Source organism: Mesocricetus auratus, unplaced genomic scaffold (genome assembly GCF_017639785.1).
Source record: "Mesocricetus auratus isolate SY011 unplaced genomic scaffold, BCM_Maur_2.0 Super-Scaffold_100009, whole genome shotgun sequence".
NCBI lineage: Eukaryota > Metazoa > Chordata > Mammalia > Rodentia > Cricetidae > Mesocricetus > Mesocricetus auratus.
In genome coordinates, this window is record NW_024429193.1 from 72,400,226 (window position 1) to 72,414,583 (window position 14,358).

Here is a 14,358-nt window from a genome sequence, read left to right on the forward strand (position 1 = left end):
CATAAGGTACAAGGAATTGTTCCTACAAGTTACATTTGCTAATTACTGAATGCATATATACTTTAACTGATACCTTAATGTGTATATAACTTTAACTTTATTAATTATGTTTAATCAAAATCCAGAATGAATTACTTAATTCTAACAGTAATCAATCTTTGAAGTCTTGTTTGTCTTACCAACTCTTAAATTTTGTTGTAAGTTCTGATTAAGTTTGTTTTAATAAAAACTTTGGTGTGAGTAGGCACAAGGGGCTAATCAGATATATTGATACATGCTTGAGTTTCTTTGAGAAATTATTGTAGCTCTTTAAACTTGTATTCTTTAGTTAATTTCAAATCAGTTTATGCATTTTTTTCAGGAACGTTTCAACTCTGGGGCCACACCATTCAGGTCGACTGGGCTGATCCAGAGAAAGAAGTTGATGAGGAAACCATGCAAAGAGTGAAAGTTCTCTATGTAAGAAATCTAATGATCTCAACTACAGAGGAAACAATTAAAGCAGAATTCAATAAATTCAAGCCTGGTGCAGTGGAGCGAGTAAAGAAACTTCGAGATTATGCATTTGTTCACTTTTTCAACCGAGAAGATGCAGTGGCTGCTATGTCTGTTATGAATGGAAAATGCATTGATGGGGCCAGCATTGAGGTAACACTGGCAAAGCCAGTGAATAAAGAAAATACTTGGCGGCAGCATCTTAATGGCCAGATCAGCCCAAATTCTGAAAACCTGCTTGTATATGCTAACAAAGAAGAGAGTCACTCCAAAGCTCTAGGCAAGCCGCCAACTCTTCCTACTCGTCTCAACGGTCAGCATAGTCCAAGCCCCCCTGAAATTGAAAGATGTACTTATCCTTTTTTTCCTGGAACAAAGCTTACCCCAATTAGTATGTATTCTTTAAAATCCAATCATTTCAATTCTGCAGTGATGCATTTGGATTATTACTGCAACAAAAATAATTGGGCACCACCAGAATATTATTTATATTCAACAACCAGTCAGGATGGAAAAGTACTCTTGGTATATAAGATAGTTATTCCTGCGATTGCAAACGGATCCCAGAGTTACTTCATGCCAGATAAACTCTGCACTACACTGGAAGATGCAAAGGAGCTGGCGGCCCAGTTCACGCTGCTTCATCTGGGTAAGTTTAGGAGTGTTTGACATATTGACATCAGGGAATACTGTGGTAGATTACAGTCGCTGATTTGAACTATGAACATTATTAGTGAGTCTTTACATTTTTTTCTCAGTTCTCTGAGACCAGAGCAGGAGGACCACAAGTTCAAAGCTCATAATTAATTTCTTTGAGACTTGGCTCTTGTATAATTTTCCTACATTTTGATTTTCAAGTACTACTTACTGAGAGGGAAGGTGAGCTTTGGTTACAGAGTTTAGGCACCATTATGTTACTTTATTTTTTGTTAATGACTAATCATCATTTGATAAAAATTTTGTTGTATGTTACAGAATTTGTTATATGAATCAATTTTGGTGAGGTTGGCACATGAACGCTTACTGGGAAAGGCTAGAAATTCATAAAAATCACAGATGTTTCGTGTGGGTCATGTATAGAGATGGCTTTATGCTCACCAATCTGGAAATTTGTCATTATGACTCATGAAAGGCAAAATGCATCACTAAGAGATGTTGATGACAATTCTCTTTTCAAATTTCTTTTTAAAGAACCATTTTTCTTAAATGTTGGAGGGCTGACTAAGACTCAGGATATATAAAATATGCTTGCTTTATACTCTAAAGAAAAAAGATATTATAACTCTCTGCAGTTGTCCTTACTTGTATTATGTTTATAGCATACTTTTATGGAGACGAAGGTTTGTCCATCTAGTTGCCACATAGAGGTACGATTCTCCATGAAGTCAGAAGCTCTTCATTAGCTTTCAACTCTCCTCTGAGGAGCTTTTAAATTCAGCCTTGGGCTATAGTACGCCATTAATGATCTAAGAAAAGGCAGAGTATTCCTGATTTGTTGTGTTTAGGAATAAAATTAGCTGTCTTAGTTATGGTTTCTGTTGCTCAGATAAAATACTAAAGTCAAAGTGACTTTGGGGAGGAAAGGGTTTATATGGATTGCACTTCCATATCACAGTCCATTGAAGGAAGTTAGTGCAGGAATACAAGCAGGAACCTGGAGGCAAGAGGCCGTGAAGGGATGCTGTTTACATCTCTGTCTCCAGTGGATTTCTCAGTCTGTTTTCTTAGAGCACCTGGCACTGCCAGCTGGGCCCTCCCACATCAGTCATTCAGGAAAGCGCACCACTTTCCCACAGGCCAGTTTGGAGGGACATTTTCTCAACTGAGAATTTCCTTTTCTGTCATGAGTTTAGCCTGTATCAAGTGGATATAAAATTAACCAGCACTCTGGCCATTTGTGTCCAACCTGTCACATTTTGATACCCTATTGCCATCTACAAATTCACACTTGGGAACTGCACAATTGAGGTTAAAAGCTGCAAAACAATTTTCAGGGTTTAGACTCAAGTTTACAGTTTTGTGTTCAGCTACATTGGTAGCAACACTGAGGCGTATGCATCCCACATGCCACAGATTAGACAGCTGCTAGAGTGTGCATGCCAGGGGCTTCAGTCGCTTAGTTTGCATTTTACCAGTCTTGTGTCAGAACTTTTAATTTAAAAATATGAAAGTTTGTATTTTTATATATTTTTCTTGTTTCTGTTCATCACTAGGGAGAAGAGTTAAGCGTATAACTATTAAAAGAAATTTTACTGAGATGTAGACTTAGCAGGCACATGGCCCTGTATTAAATCCTCAGGCTTTCCAAAAAAATTCCAGTGAGCACTGGAACATATCAAGGCACAGTAACCAGGTCTGAGGCTGCAAGTAGGGAATGCAATGCAATGCTTATTGTGCTTGACTGAAGTATAAATGCAGGCTGTTTAAAATACTGTCGAGGCAGGTGAAGAACAGTTGAGAATGGAAGTGGAAATTTACCAGGGATCAAAAAGCCTTGGTCAGAAAGCACATGTGAGACCTTCATTAAAGGTCTTAGAGTGGGGTTGGAAATGTGTGTAGAGTAGGGTTAGGAAATTGTGTAGAAACGAGGTGCTGTGTACCATGTGGCAGTTAAGCAGCAGTGTTGTGGCTTGATCTTTCCTTCAGTGATGTTGGATCCTCAATGGCAGATCTTAAAGGGCTGATGTCTTCCTTTCCAGCACAGCTTCCCCTTGGGTAAAAAGGGAAGTATTTTATGCCATAGTTGAGGCTTGGGGCTAGTTCGTGGCAGTGATGTGTCCTAGAGAGATGTTAGTGAGGTGTCATGTGACATGTGCTCTGATATTCTTTGCAGTCTATGTAGTACTGTTTTTTCTCTTGAGTTTTTTTTTTGAAATTGTTACTGAATCTTAAGTGTTTCAAATAGAGTTTTTTTCTATATTAATACATCTTTTGGTTCTATTTTTTAAAAAAGCATTTTAGAAATACTTTTGCAAATAGTGTGAGTAAAAGATACTTTCTTTGGATATAGTAATTTTTCTTAAAATTTGCTTTGATACTACTTTTAACCCTGCCAATTAGTGCTTTTGTTCAGTCATAGTTATCTAATTTTATCTTTTTTTTAAATGACATTGCTAAGCCATGTATTTATCTTCAAGCTAAACCCAGTCTGACCTGGTGAGCTTTGACAGTCTTATATGTGGTATCTTGGATTTGCTGGCCCTGTTTTTCAAATTTGAAAACTTGGATGGGAACTAAGAGATGCTATGTGTTTCAATCATATTTATTGCAAAGAAAAGATGCAGTTCTTTAGGGATAGTAGATGTCTGAATGAGTATTTAGAAGCCAACTAGTCACTTCAAGTGACTCGATCTGAAGACTCTTGCAGTGATTTTACAATGTGTACGTTCTGTCCCTTCTAAAGCAAGCTCTCTTCTGATTAAAGTGCCTTTAGTAGAGAGAAGGCCAAAAGAGGGTTAAGGGTTAGTCTCTAATACAACCCTTTTTATTTTCACTTCAGAATTAGAGCCTATTTCAATCTTCATGTCAGAATAACCTTCCTCATCTCAGTCATCCAATGGAATAAGCAATAATGCATGCATTTACTTATTTTTGGAAATACAATGCTTACTTTTAAAAAGTAAAAATATTTTCATTTTATTTCCTGTGAAGTAAGTATAATATATTCAGTGAGCTTACCTATTTATATACCTTGGTTTCTGAGACAGGATCTTCCCCTATTAGCTCAAACTGGCCTTGAAATTAATGAGTTTAATGAGTCAGATGCAGATGTTAGGATCACAACTCCTATACTTAATGTTTGGTTAGTGGAGACATTTGAGTTTATTGAGTATCACTTCTTTTTAAATGTGACTCTATTTTGAACATGGGTCTGTCAGTATTGCCATTGCTTTTCTGGGTGATTATGCTGTTTCAAAAAATATGCTGGAATATAAGGCTATGGAAGAGAGAGAGTCTTCCTCTGTTGATATGAATTGACCTTATCAAGTAATATATTAAGATCACGCCAAACATGGTATGTCTTTCCGCTTTCACTGATAACCGTGGCAGGGCTTTGTTTTTCTTGTATGACCTCTTGGTCTTGTTAAAAACAGGGATGAGAGTCTCCGTTCCAGATAGTTTTGGGAAGGTTTGCTTGGTGATTTCTGGCAGACTTTAGAGGAATTGAGGAAATAAAAAAGATGTGTCATTAGTTAATTGGACATTGGTTAGTTTTTCTGTTTGAAACTGTTTTACCTGATTTATGTGTTGCTTTTTTGGTCATGACCAGTGAAGTTTACATTCTAGAACAGTCCTAATGAATGTTCCCTATGTGCTGAGTATATGTTTTCAAGCATTTGGGAGTTAAAGATAACTAACATTGTTTGTTTCTTTCTTTGAGAGGTCAGAGTGCAGTGAAGAAGATAGATGCATAAATTCTATTCATATGCTATTTGGGGAAAAAGGGAAGGGTTCTGCTTATGCCCTTCTTGTAATTGTTAAGAAGAGTTTCTGAGCAGAGCAAGGAGCCTCCAAATGAACAGGCATCTTTTAGAAAAGTAGTATAGGCATGGGTTAATGGCAGGTAAACTTCATAAGGTTTGCTTTAATGATTTCTGATGGGTTTAAAGAAGAATTGAAGAAATTGAGATGTGGCTTTAGTTAATTGAACTTTCATTCATCTTTCTGTTTAAAACAATTTACAATATGGTTTTCTTGGCTGTACTTGCTTTTCTTCTGAGCAAGGATTTTTCTAGCTAATTCTAGTTTGTAGAAACATTTTATGTGTCAGTGTTCATGTTTTCAATGCTACTGCTTTACTGCTTTTCTCAGTATTTAATCTACAGTGGATATTTATTGTATCTTGTATTTGATTTGAAATGACACATGGGACTTTGTTATTTTTTCTAATTGTTCAATGGGATTTTGTAAATATTTTATTTTCTATCCTCATGTGTAGGTTTTGATTTCTCAGTGTCACACAAATTTAGTTAGATGCTGAGGGAAGAAAGTGTCACTGCTGTGAGTTTTTTTTTTAATCTGAAAGATAATTGGTGCTTTTTTTCTCATGAGCTATTATTTCCAGATTGATGGGCAAAATATAAGATATAAACTGGATTTTAGATTTAAAAGTTTGTCAATAAATTGTTTTGAAATAGAAAACCTTTAGTTTTTTATTAAAATACTTTTATTAGATATTTAAGCTAAATATAAAATAATGGTTATGTTACAACAGAACTTTTCATTATAAATAGAAGAAAATACTTTCAGAATGTATTCCTTCTAGATTTACGTAGAGATCTTTCATACTATCTCAAGATGATACTTAAAAGAATAAAATAGTTGAATTTGTTTTAAAATTCACCCAAATAAGAAGTAGCCATCAGTTTTAACATTTTCAGTTTTAACATTTGACACAATTCACTTTCACATGACCAAATGATAAGACCAAAATTCCATTAACTCAACTATGTGTCTTTGACCCTTGAATAGGGACTAGTTCTTTTGAAATTTATTTATATATTGTAATTGAAAAATTTCCTTTTATTTAAGATTCGTTGATGACCTCACACTCATCATAATTCTCATCTTGATGGCACGTATTTTAATTATGGGCCACAAGTACTATGCATTTAATGTGAATGAAGCAGCTTAATGAAGGGCTAAAACAAAAGCATAAGAATCCTGTTGTTTAAGTATTGAACACTGTGAATGTAAATGGGATATGAGTCATTTGATCACCTAGTGGGCTCTAGGGATTTTTTTTTTGAGACATTGTCTCACTCTGTAGCCCTGGCTAGCCTAGAACTTGGTATTGTAGACCAGGCTGGTCTTTAACTCAAAAGAGATACTCCTGCCTCTCCCTCTTGAGAGCTGGGATTAAAGGAGTGTGCCACCACACCTCGTTTCTAAAGATTCTTTTTATCTCACAAATTTATAGTTTTAAAATTATTAAAGGGCATCATGTTCAAGTATCTGTATATGACCAAAAATAACACTTTCACAAACTTATATCTGCCAACATACATATTTGGATTCTGATAATTTAAAACCAGTAGCTTCTTTTCTAAGAATTAACCCTTTACCATCGTATTATTTCTTTATATAATTCAAAGCTTATGTATGTGTGTGATTTCTGGCTGTCCTGGAACATACTCTGTAGACCAGGCTGGCCCCATACTCACAGAAATCTGCCTGCCTCTGCCTCCTGTAATGTGTGATTTATAGATTTTTCACAGCTGAGCAGCAGTATGGAAAAGTGAAGGAGTCAGCCATGTAGCTCTTTGCGGTGGCTCATCCTTTTGGTTCTTTTCTTTTCTGAATTTTCCTGTAAATTATAGTCAAACCAAGATCGTAAGTTCCGTGAAACGTTTAGAAATTCAGAAACATTTTTGTGACAGGATATAGAGAACAACTGATATATGTTAAAATATATCAGGCCAATATTTGTTCCATAGTTACATTATTAACTGTTTAAGGTTAATAATGCCTATAATTTTGCTTATAAATTAAATTAGCCTGATCCTTTATGGTATAATTTCTTAGTATCTTTGTGAGTTGGGGTCTCAGAGTAACAATCTGTAGGAGGCATGAAAGTAGTTTTGTTCCACATGACTAAGTAGTCTGTATTGGTTCAGACTTTGGGAGTCTGACTCCAAGTAGTTTTTTTAAGGCACTTTTAAACACAGCACAGTTTGGTGAACTTTTTCCTGGTGACAATGAACTCAATCCTGTGTGCACAATACAATAAAGCTTAAGATGTGTCTGCATTGAGACTTCTGTGAACTATGTGTGACATCTTGCATAGAGATGGGTTCTACAGATTGACTACATGTGACATCTTCCAAAAAGATAGGTTCTGTAAATCAGACACGCTCACACTAAGGGTGTGGGAGGGGGTGCAGGCCACTCGGATTGTGGAAATGTCACCAGGCTGTAAAATATGTGTACTACCAGCCTTCTGGGCAGATAACAAGTTGTACATCCTCCCTTTGAAGGAGCAATCCTGTGTGTTTAACATTCTTGTGTGTATAAGAACCTCTGTGCCTCCCACACCATTGTCTAATTATTTCTAAAATTCATTCTTTAGTATACTCATTAATAGCTATTTTTATATCGATAATTGATTTTCTAATTTTGTCATTTGACTCATTTTAAGCAGTGGTTTTAAAATTTTTCCCTCATATTAACTATTCAAGTATTAATACATGGTAGATGTTAGCAGTATTTCATAGTTCTGCCACATGGTGTCGCCTAAATACGTGAGTGAATGTGGCTTTAAAAGGAATTTATGTTTCTATCTTAAGCTCCTCTGTTTTCTTTTAGCTTTGGGTCAGGGATACTAGTATGAAACATAGAAGATAGTTTTTATTCCGCCTTTTTTGCTTTTTTTCTGGTTAATTAATATTTAATATGCAACAACAGTTTATGCAGAGGCACCATAATGTAATGGAATCGTGACTAGAGACAGATGTTCACAGAAAGGATTTTTACTGACAAGAATTTATTTTGTTATTTTTTTCTTCTTGTTGAGGCAGGGTATCATGAATCCCAGACTGGCCTCAAACTTGCTATTTAGTTGAGGCAAGCCTGAAGCATTTACTCCTTCTCCCTTTACTCCTCAAATATTGGGATTATGAGCATTTGTTACTATGTCCATCCATTTTTTTCTTCTGATGTTCTAAATTATTTCATATGCCTTTGCTTATAGGCATTTGTTTAAAACCAGATCGACTCTTAGTAGTTAGTATCTAATGTATCATCAGTCCTAGAACTTATCCTTGATGGTGTCCAGTGTAAGCACTGGTATCATGTTACCTGAAGAATAATAGGCTTGTCTATAGGCTTACAGAAGGAAGCACCATTTTTTCAAACTTTAGTTTCCTCAATCAGAAGTTTAAGAAATGAGAATATCAGTAACTACTTGAGTGTATTTGCTCTTTAAAGTGGTTATTAATGGGTAGACTTGTATTAATAACACATGGTCTCATTTGTCTCCTAGAAAGTTATACTTGAATTATAATACCTGCAGTTGGGATTTTTATTTAGATAATAACTCATATTTTAAGGAAATAATTGTTGGGTAACTAAATATAACCTATTATGGATTGATTTGATCCAGTAGTCATAGCATTTATACTACACTGGTATTATGATGACTTGGGTTATAATTGTGCCTATAATTCAGACTAACAGGTGTATAGGACAGGACCAGGAAGGATGGCTCAGAAGTGAAGAGCGCTTGCTGCTCTTCCAGAGGACTCCCAGGATTTTATCCTCAGAGCCCATATCACGTGGCTCACAGCAACTCTTGGGGAGGGGAGGATCTGTCATCACCCTCTTCTGACTTGCAAGGGCACTGCACTCAGATGCACAGATACACAAATTTAAAAATTAAAATCTTCAAAATCATATTAGACTGGGGCTGGGTGTAATGCTTAGTTGTAGTCTTCATTCCTAGTATCCTTGTCTGATGCATAGTGCCCTTCTACTCAGAAAAAGTATGTAGGTCCACAGTCACTGCAAAACCTTAGCTGATTGTAACTGTATTGCCTGAAAACTTGATAATTGTTCATGAAACCAGTCTTTTTGTGTATGTTCAAAATAATGTAACTTGAAGCTTGAGTGCTCTCAGTAGAGATGCTGGTCTTGCAAAGGCTCTGGGTTTTTGTATGAAATTTAAGTGTACTTTGTATAAACATGATGATGATGACGCCAGAACATGGGAAAATGACATTTTTCTTTAAACTTTAAAGGGAAAGGGGAGCGTCTTAAGCAAAACTATGATTTTATGCTCTCTAAAGTACTAGTTCATAGAGAAATTTCAAATATGAAAAGGCTTTCCTACTCTTTTTTTATTTTGCCCATGATTTACTTAGTATACTTTGTTTTAGTTCTTGTACCACAGGTACTTATAGGTAGGTATCTGTCATGTCTCTCAATTATGTAGCAGCATTAAAAACAAATCTCACTTTTCTGAAGTCTGTTTGGATGACAGAGCAATATCTCAGAGGTTAAGAGCGTTTTTGTGGATCCCAGGACCCACATAATGGGCCTGATGTCCAGGTCACAGCTTCAAGAGGTCTGATACCCTCTTTTGGCCCCCTGTATGTTTGCAGGCACATGTGTACACTCCATGCTTACACACAAAAAAATTAAATAAAAGTTTAAAGGGAATTTCTTCTTACTTGTTCCGTTTTGTGGTTTGTGCTATAACCAGGGAGTTGCTACATTAACTAACATTGGTTGAGGCAGATTGCCTTGTTCTTTCATAAATGTTCGAAGACCTAGAAAATAGCTTAGTGAAGACAAGTACTCTGTTATTGGAATAGGGGAATTAGTGCATTTTCTTAGGCTTTTTTTCTAATGTTTTATTGAACAGTGGGTTGTTTTCAGTTTTTTAAGTTTGAGATTCTGAAATTCTGCTAAATTTTATGTAGTGGAAAATTTATAGCCAACTCTAAAGTGTGTGCATATAAAATATTTATGTACATATATAGAGATAGATCTATCTGAGGCATGAATATGTTGAGACTACATAATCTATATATAATTGGATTCTTTAATTATATTTATTTGTCCTGAGATGCATTAGATGAAAGATTAAACAAGGAGAAAGTGATTAGGCAAATAAAACCAAATAAAACTAAGAAATGTACTGTAGGGCTATGTAAATATAGAGTAAAACTTCTTTAGAAAGCAAGAATGATTAACAGTCACAATTAAGTAGATCATGATTATTTTTTAAAAATCAAGATGTGACTATTGGTTAGAGGGAGAATTTGAAAAAAGTATAAAAGGAACTTAGGCATTAAAATTTTTATATTTATGAGCATGAGTTTTAATTTTCTAAATTATATAACTTGCCCATCTTTATTATATACATTTCTTTGTGTGTTTTTATTGTTAGATAACTAAAATGGCAAAAGAATGAAAGCCAGCAACCAAATGCTTGTATTGTCTTTTTTTTTTGTAAAGCAAATTCAGAACAATCATTTTGTTCTGCAAAGTCTCAAATTAATATAATTCAAAGCAAAACAGGAAAGTTACATAATATCCAGACTAACTCATTGTATTCAGCTCAGAATATGTGGAGTGTTTGCTTTTGGGTACCACGGTCTAGTTAAAACCTTGACAGCTAGTGAGGCTTTGGGGAGTGTAATATGAAGCAGAGAATGGATAGTTGAAATATCTGGGACTTGCTAAATCTGTAATTTCTGTATTTATATAGTTGCTATCTTCAGGTGTCTGAAGAGTTGACATGTGGAAGAAAAACTTTAAAATTTATCTTCAAAGTCTCAGGAAGTAGAAGTAAGTCTAATAGAGCAATATTTTAGGGAGGTAGATGATGGCAAGGTTCTAGAACTGTCTAAGTCTTTAAACTATTGAAGACAAGGACACTGCTACAAAACTAAACCTGTAAGTGCCTAGTATTTTCAGCTTGTGTGTATTTCCTAAATAAACTTAGGGAAGAAGGAGAGTGTGTTATATTGTTTTGCGATAAGGTCTTGCCATGTATCTTGTCCTTGAACTTCTGATCTGCCCTTCTCTGCTTTCCAAGTGTTGGGATTAGAGGCATATGCCACTGTGCCCTGGCAAGGTTTCATTTTTGGCAAAAGGTTAAATAATTTTCTTGTTGTCCAGTTACTTGTAATAATTAACTCCTAGTCTTTGTAACTTTACCATACAATTCCAATGAAAACCAGTATTTGCCTAATGTTAAACCACATTCTACTCCCTGGCCCCCATAGATTTGTAGCCATATAGTATAAAAATGCATTCAGTCCAACTTCAAAAGTCCCCATAGTCTATCATAGTTTCAATACTGTTTAAAATTCTGAGACACTTGGCATTTTCTTAACTCTAAACCCCTGTAAAATCAAAATAAAAAAGTAGATCACACACTTCCAACACATAATGGCACCGAATATACATAACCTTTCAAAAAGGGAGGAAAGGGAGCGAGCATAGTGAGGAATTCTGGACCAAAGCAGACTGAAAACCTTTGCATCTCTATATCTGATGTCAATGTGCTCTTCAGATTTCCAGCTCCTTTTAGCTTTGTTGACTGCAACACACTTGTCCCTCTTGGGCTTGTTCCACACCCGGTCTGCAGCTTTCTGTAGCAGGTGTCTCATGACTCTGGCATCTCTAACCAATCTTGGGATGTCCAAGACTATCCAGGCTTCACCTTCATAGATCCTGCAATGGCCTCTCTGAGCCTCCATGCAGGAACATTTTCTGACACATGCCTGGCCTCAGTGGTTTTCCATTGCAGTGGCTTTCTTGGCAAGGGAGGGAGGTTCCACAAGCCCTTTCTTGTATCCTTGACTCTGAAGCCAGAACCACATGGACAAAGCTGCTTTGTTCAATTGTTTGATAGGGCTGGAACTTTGTCCCCTTGTTCAGTTACATTTGCATCAGCTTTCTGTTATTGATCGTTTCCTTCACTGTTAGCTTGAGCTTTTCTTTAATTCCTTTTCACAGGTTAGAAGCTTAGTTGGGTGGGGTCTTGCCCTAAGGTCACCACTCCCTTCAGTCCATTTAGCATGAGTAAACTTTTTCTCTCCTTGAACACTGGAACTCCTGTATTCTACATTACATTTCATGGTGCTCCTTTTCTTCTCAAATTGCACAGTTTATTTTTCTTTGTCCAGGTTTCTCCTTTTCATTATAGAACTACCCAAGAGTGGCCACTAATAACCGCTCAACACAGTCAATTCTAGGTTTTCTAGAAGTCTCCTCTGCCAAGACCATTAAACCAAAATGCTTCTATTCAGCTTCAGGCAGGCTTTTAGTACAAGGGCAAAAAGTAGTCACATTCTTTGGTTTTTCGAGACAGGGTTTCTCTGTATTGTTTTGGAGGCTGTAGACCAGGCTGTCCTCGAACTCACAGAGATCTGCCTACCTCTGCCTCCTGAGTGCTGTGATTAAAGGCGTGAGCCACCAATGCCCGGCTATTCTTCCCCTTTTAACTGAACCTTCACAGTTCAGATTGCCCTCACCACTGTCACCCATGCTGCTAGTGCAATGGCCCCTTAAGCCCCACTTAAAGCATCCAACCACTTTTCCTATTCTAAAGTTCCAAAGTCTTCCATATTCCTCCAACAAGTAGCATGGTTAGGTCTGTCTTGAGAAATACACTACTCGCTGATACAAACTTCTGACTTAAGTCACTGTTCTGTTGCTATGAAGAGACACCATAACCAAAATCTCTTATGAAAGAAGGCATTTAATTGGCAGCTTGCTTTTAGTTTCAGAAATTTAGTCCTTTAGTCTGTTATCATCATGATGGGAAGCATGGCAGTGGAGAAGTAGCTGAGACCTACCTCCTGATCCACTGGCTGAGAGAGAGAAAACACTAGGCCTGGCATGGGAGTTTGAAAACCTCAAAGCCCACCCCAGAAACATATCTCTTCCTACAAGGCCACACCTTCTAATCCTTTCAAATAGTGCCGTAGCCTGGTGACTAAGCATTCAAATTTATGAGCCTGTGGGGGCCATTCTTATTCAAACCTCCACACTGGGCTTTGGACAACTGGCTGAATCCAAAGTGAATCATTGTATCATGGACTGTTTTGAGCATTTAAAGTGTGTGGGGTTCCGTGCCAGTCAGTTCCATATATATCAGGATAGCAAATGGTAGTTCTTTCCCTGTCTAGGTACAAGACATATTCACGGTCTCTAGTTTGGTACTCAGCATTAATCCTTTGATTATATTGTATCTCAATTCGTACAACCATATAAATTATCAGTCCAAGTATGTTTAACTACTTTTTATCTTTGTTGCTCAAGAAACTACAATGGCTTTGTTATTTTAGTAAGTATCATGAAACCCCGATTCTAGTTCAAATGCTGTATCATTTGATGAACCCGATTCTAGTTCAAATGCTGTATCATTTGATGAACCCGATTCTAGTTCAAATGCTGTATCATTTGATGGACCCGATTCTAGTTCAAATGCTGTATCATTTGATGGCACCCTCCCCACTCTTTCCTGGATGTATAACTAACTGCTGCTTTGATTACCTTAACTTTGTCATCTCCCTGGTTTCTAGTGCTATCAGTTCTGCTTGAAATGTTCTCCTTACTCTTCTCTGCTTAGCTCTTTGCAGACATAGTAACTGAAAATGCTTTGTTCTGTATTATAATATCTGGCTACAGTTTAATACAGGTATTTTATGTGGCTCTTTACTGTTAGGCAGTGTATTTTATGATTTTTAAAACATGATCTTAATCTATAGTTCATGATGGCATTTGAACTCACTATGTATCCCAGGCTAACCTTGCCTCAAACTTGTAATATTCTTACCTCCACTTCTGAGTGCTGGATTTATCATCATGTACCATGTCGCCCGCCTGTTTACTTTTAAACAGTTTTGATACATAAAGATCTATGAAGTCAACAAATTTTGTGTTTGGAGAATTGGTTGTTTCTGTGCCCTTCCTTGTATGGGTGAATGTTTGTTATTTTTTACTCATTTGTAGTAGTGGTTTTCAAATAATTTGAAGTGATATCTATGTTTTAATGTTAAGAGTCTGAGGAAAATCAATTTTGCTCTTGCTTTGGGTAGAAAGAAGGAAGAATTAGAAAAGAAATATCTGTGATGTAGAGTTGGAGGCACAGACAAAGGGACATTTAAATTATGAATGGTGGTGAGTAGGTGACTAATACTGAGTGAGGTGTGTGTTTCACTGAAATAGAAATTCTATCATAATTTTCATAATGATCATAAAATGGGTGTTTCAATTATTGGCAACTTTAAGCACATACTGAGACCTATGGATTTTGATATGTATATATTCTATAATTTATATAGTGGGGAATAGGGGATTATGTTTTACTAGGTTTTAAAGCATCTGAGAAAATATGGTCATTAATCT

General features: G+C 36.3%; 1 protein-coding gene across 4 annotated transcripts in view; it reads left to right on the forward strand.

Moving 5' to 3' along the window:
- The window catches only part of Rbm46 (RNA binding motif protein 46), a 46,131-nt gene that overhangs the window by 18,555 nt on the left and 13,218 nt on the right, over positions 1-14,358 (forward strand). For all 4 annotated transcript variants that reach the window (XM_040752595.1, XM_040752594.1, XM_040752596.1 and 1 more), the window contains exon 4: positions 362-1,144. In XM_040752595.1, the coding sequence (XP_040608529.1) occupies positions 362-1,144 (783 nt within the window). The remainder of the gene's footprint in view (positions 1-361; positions 1,145-14,358) is intronic.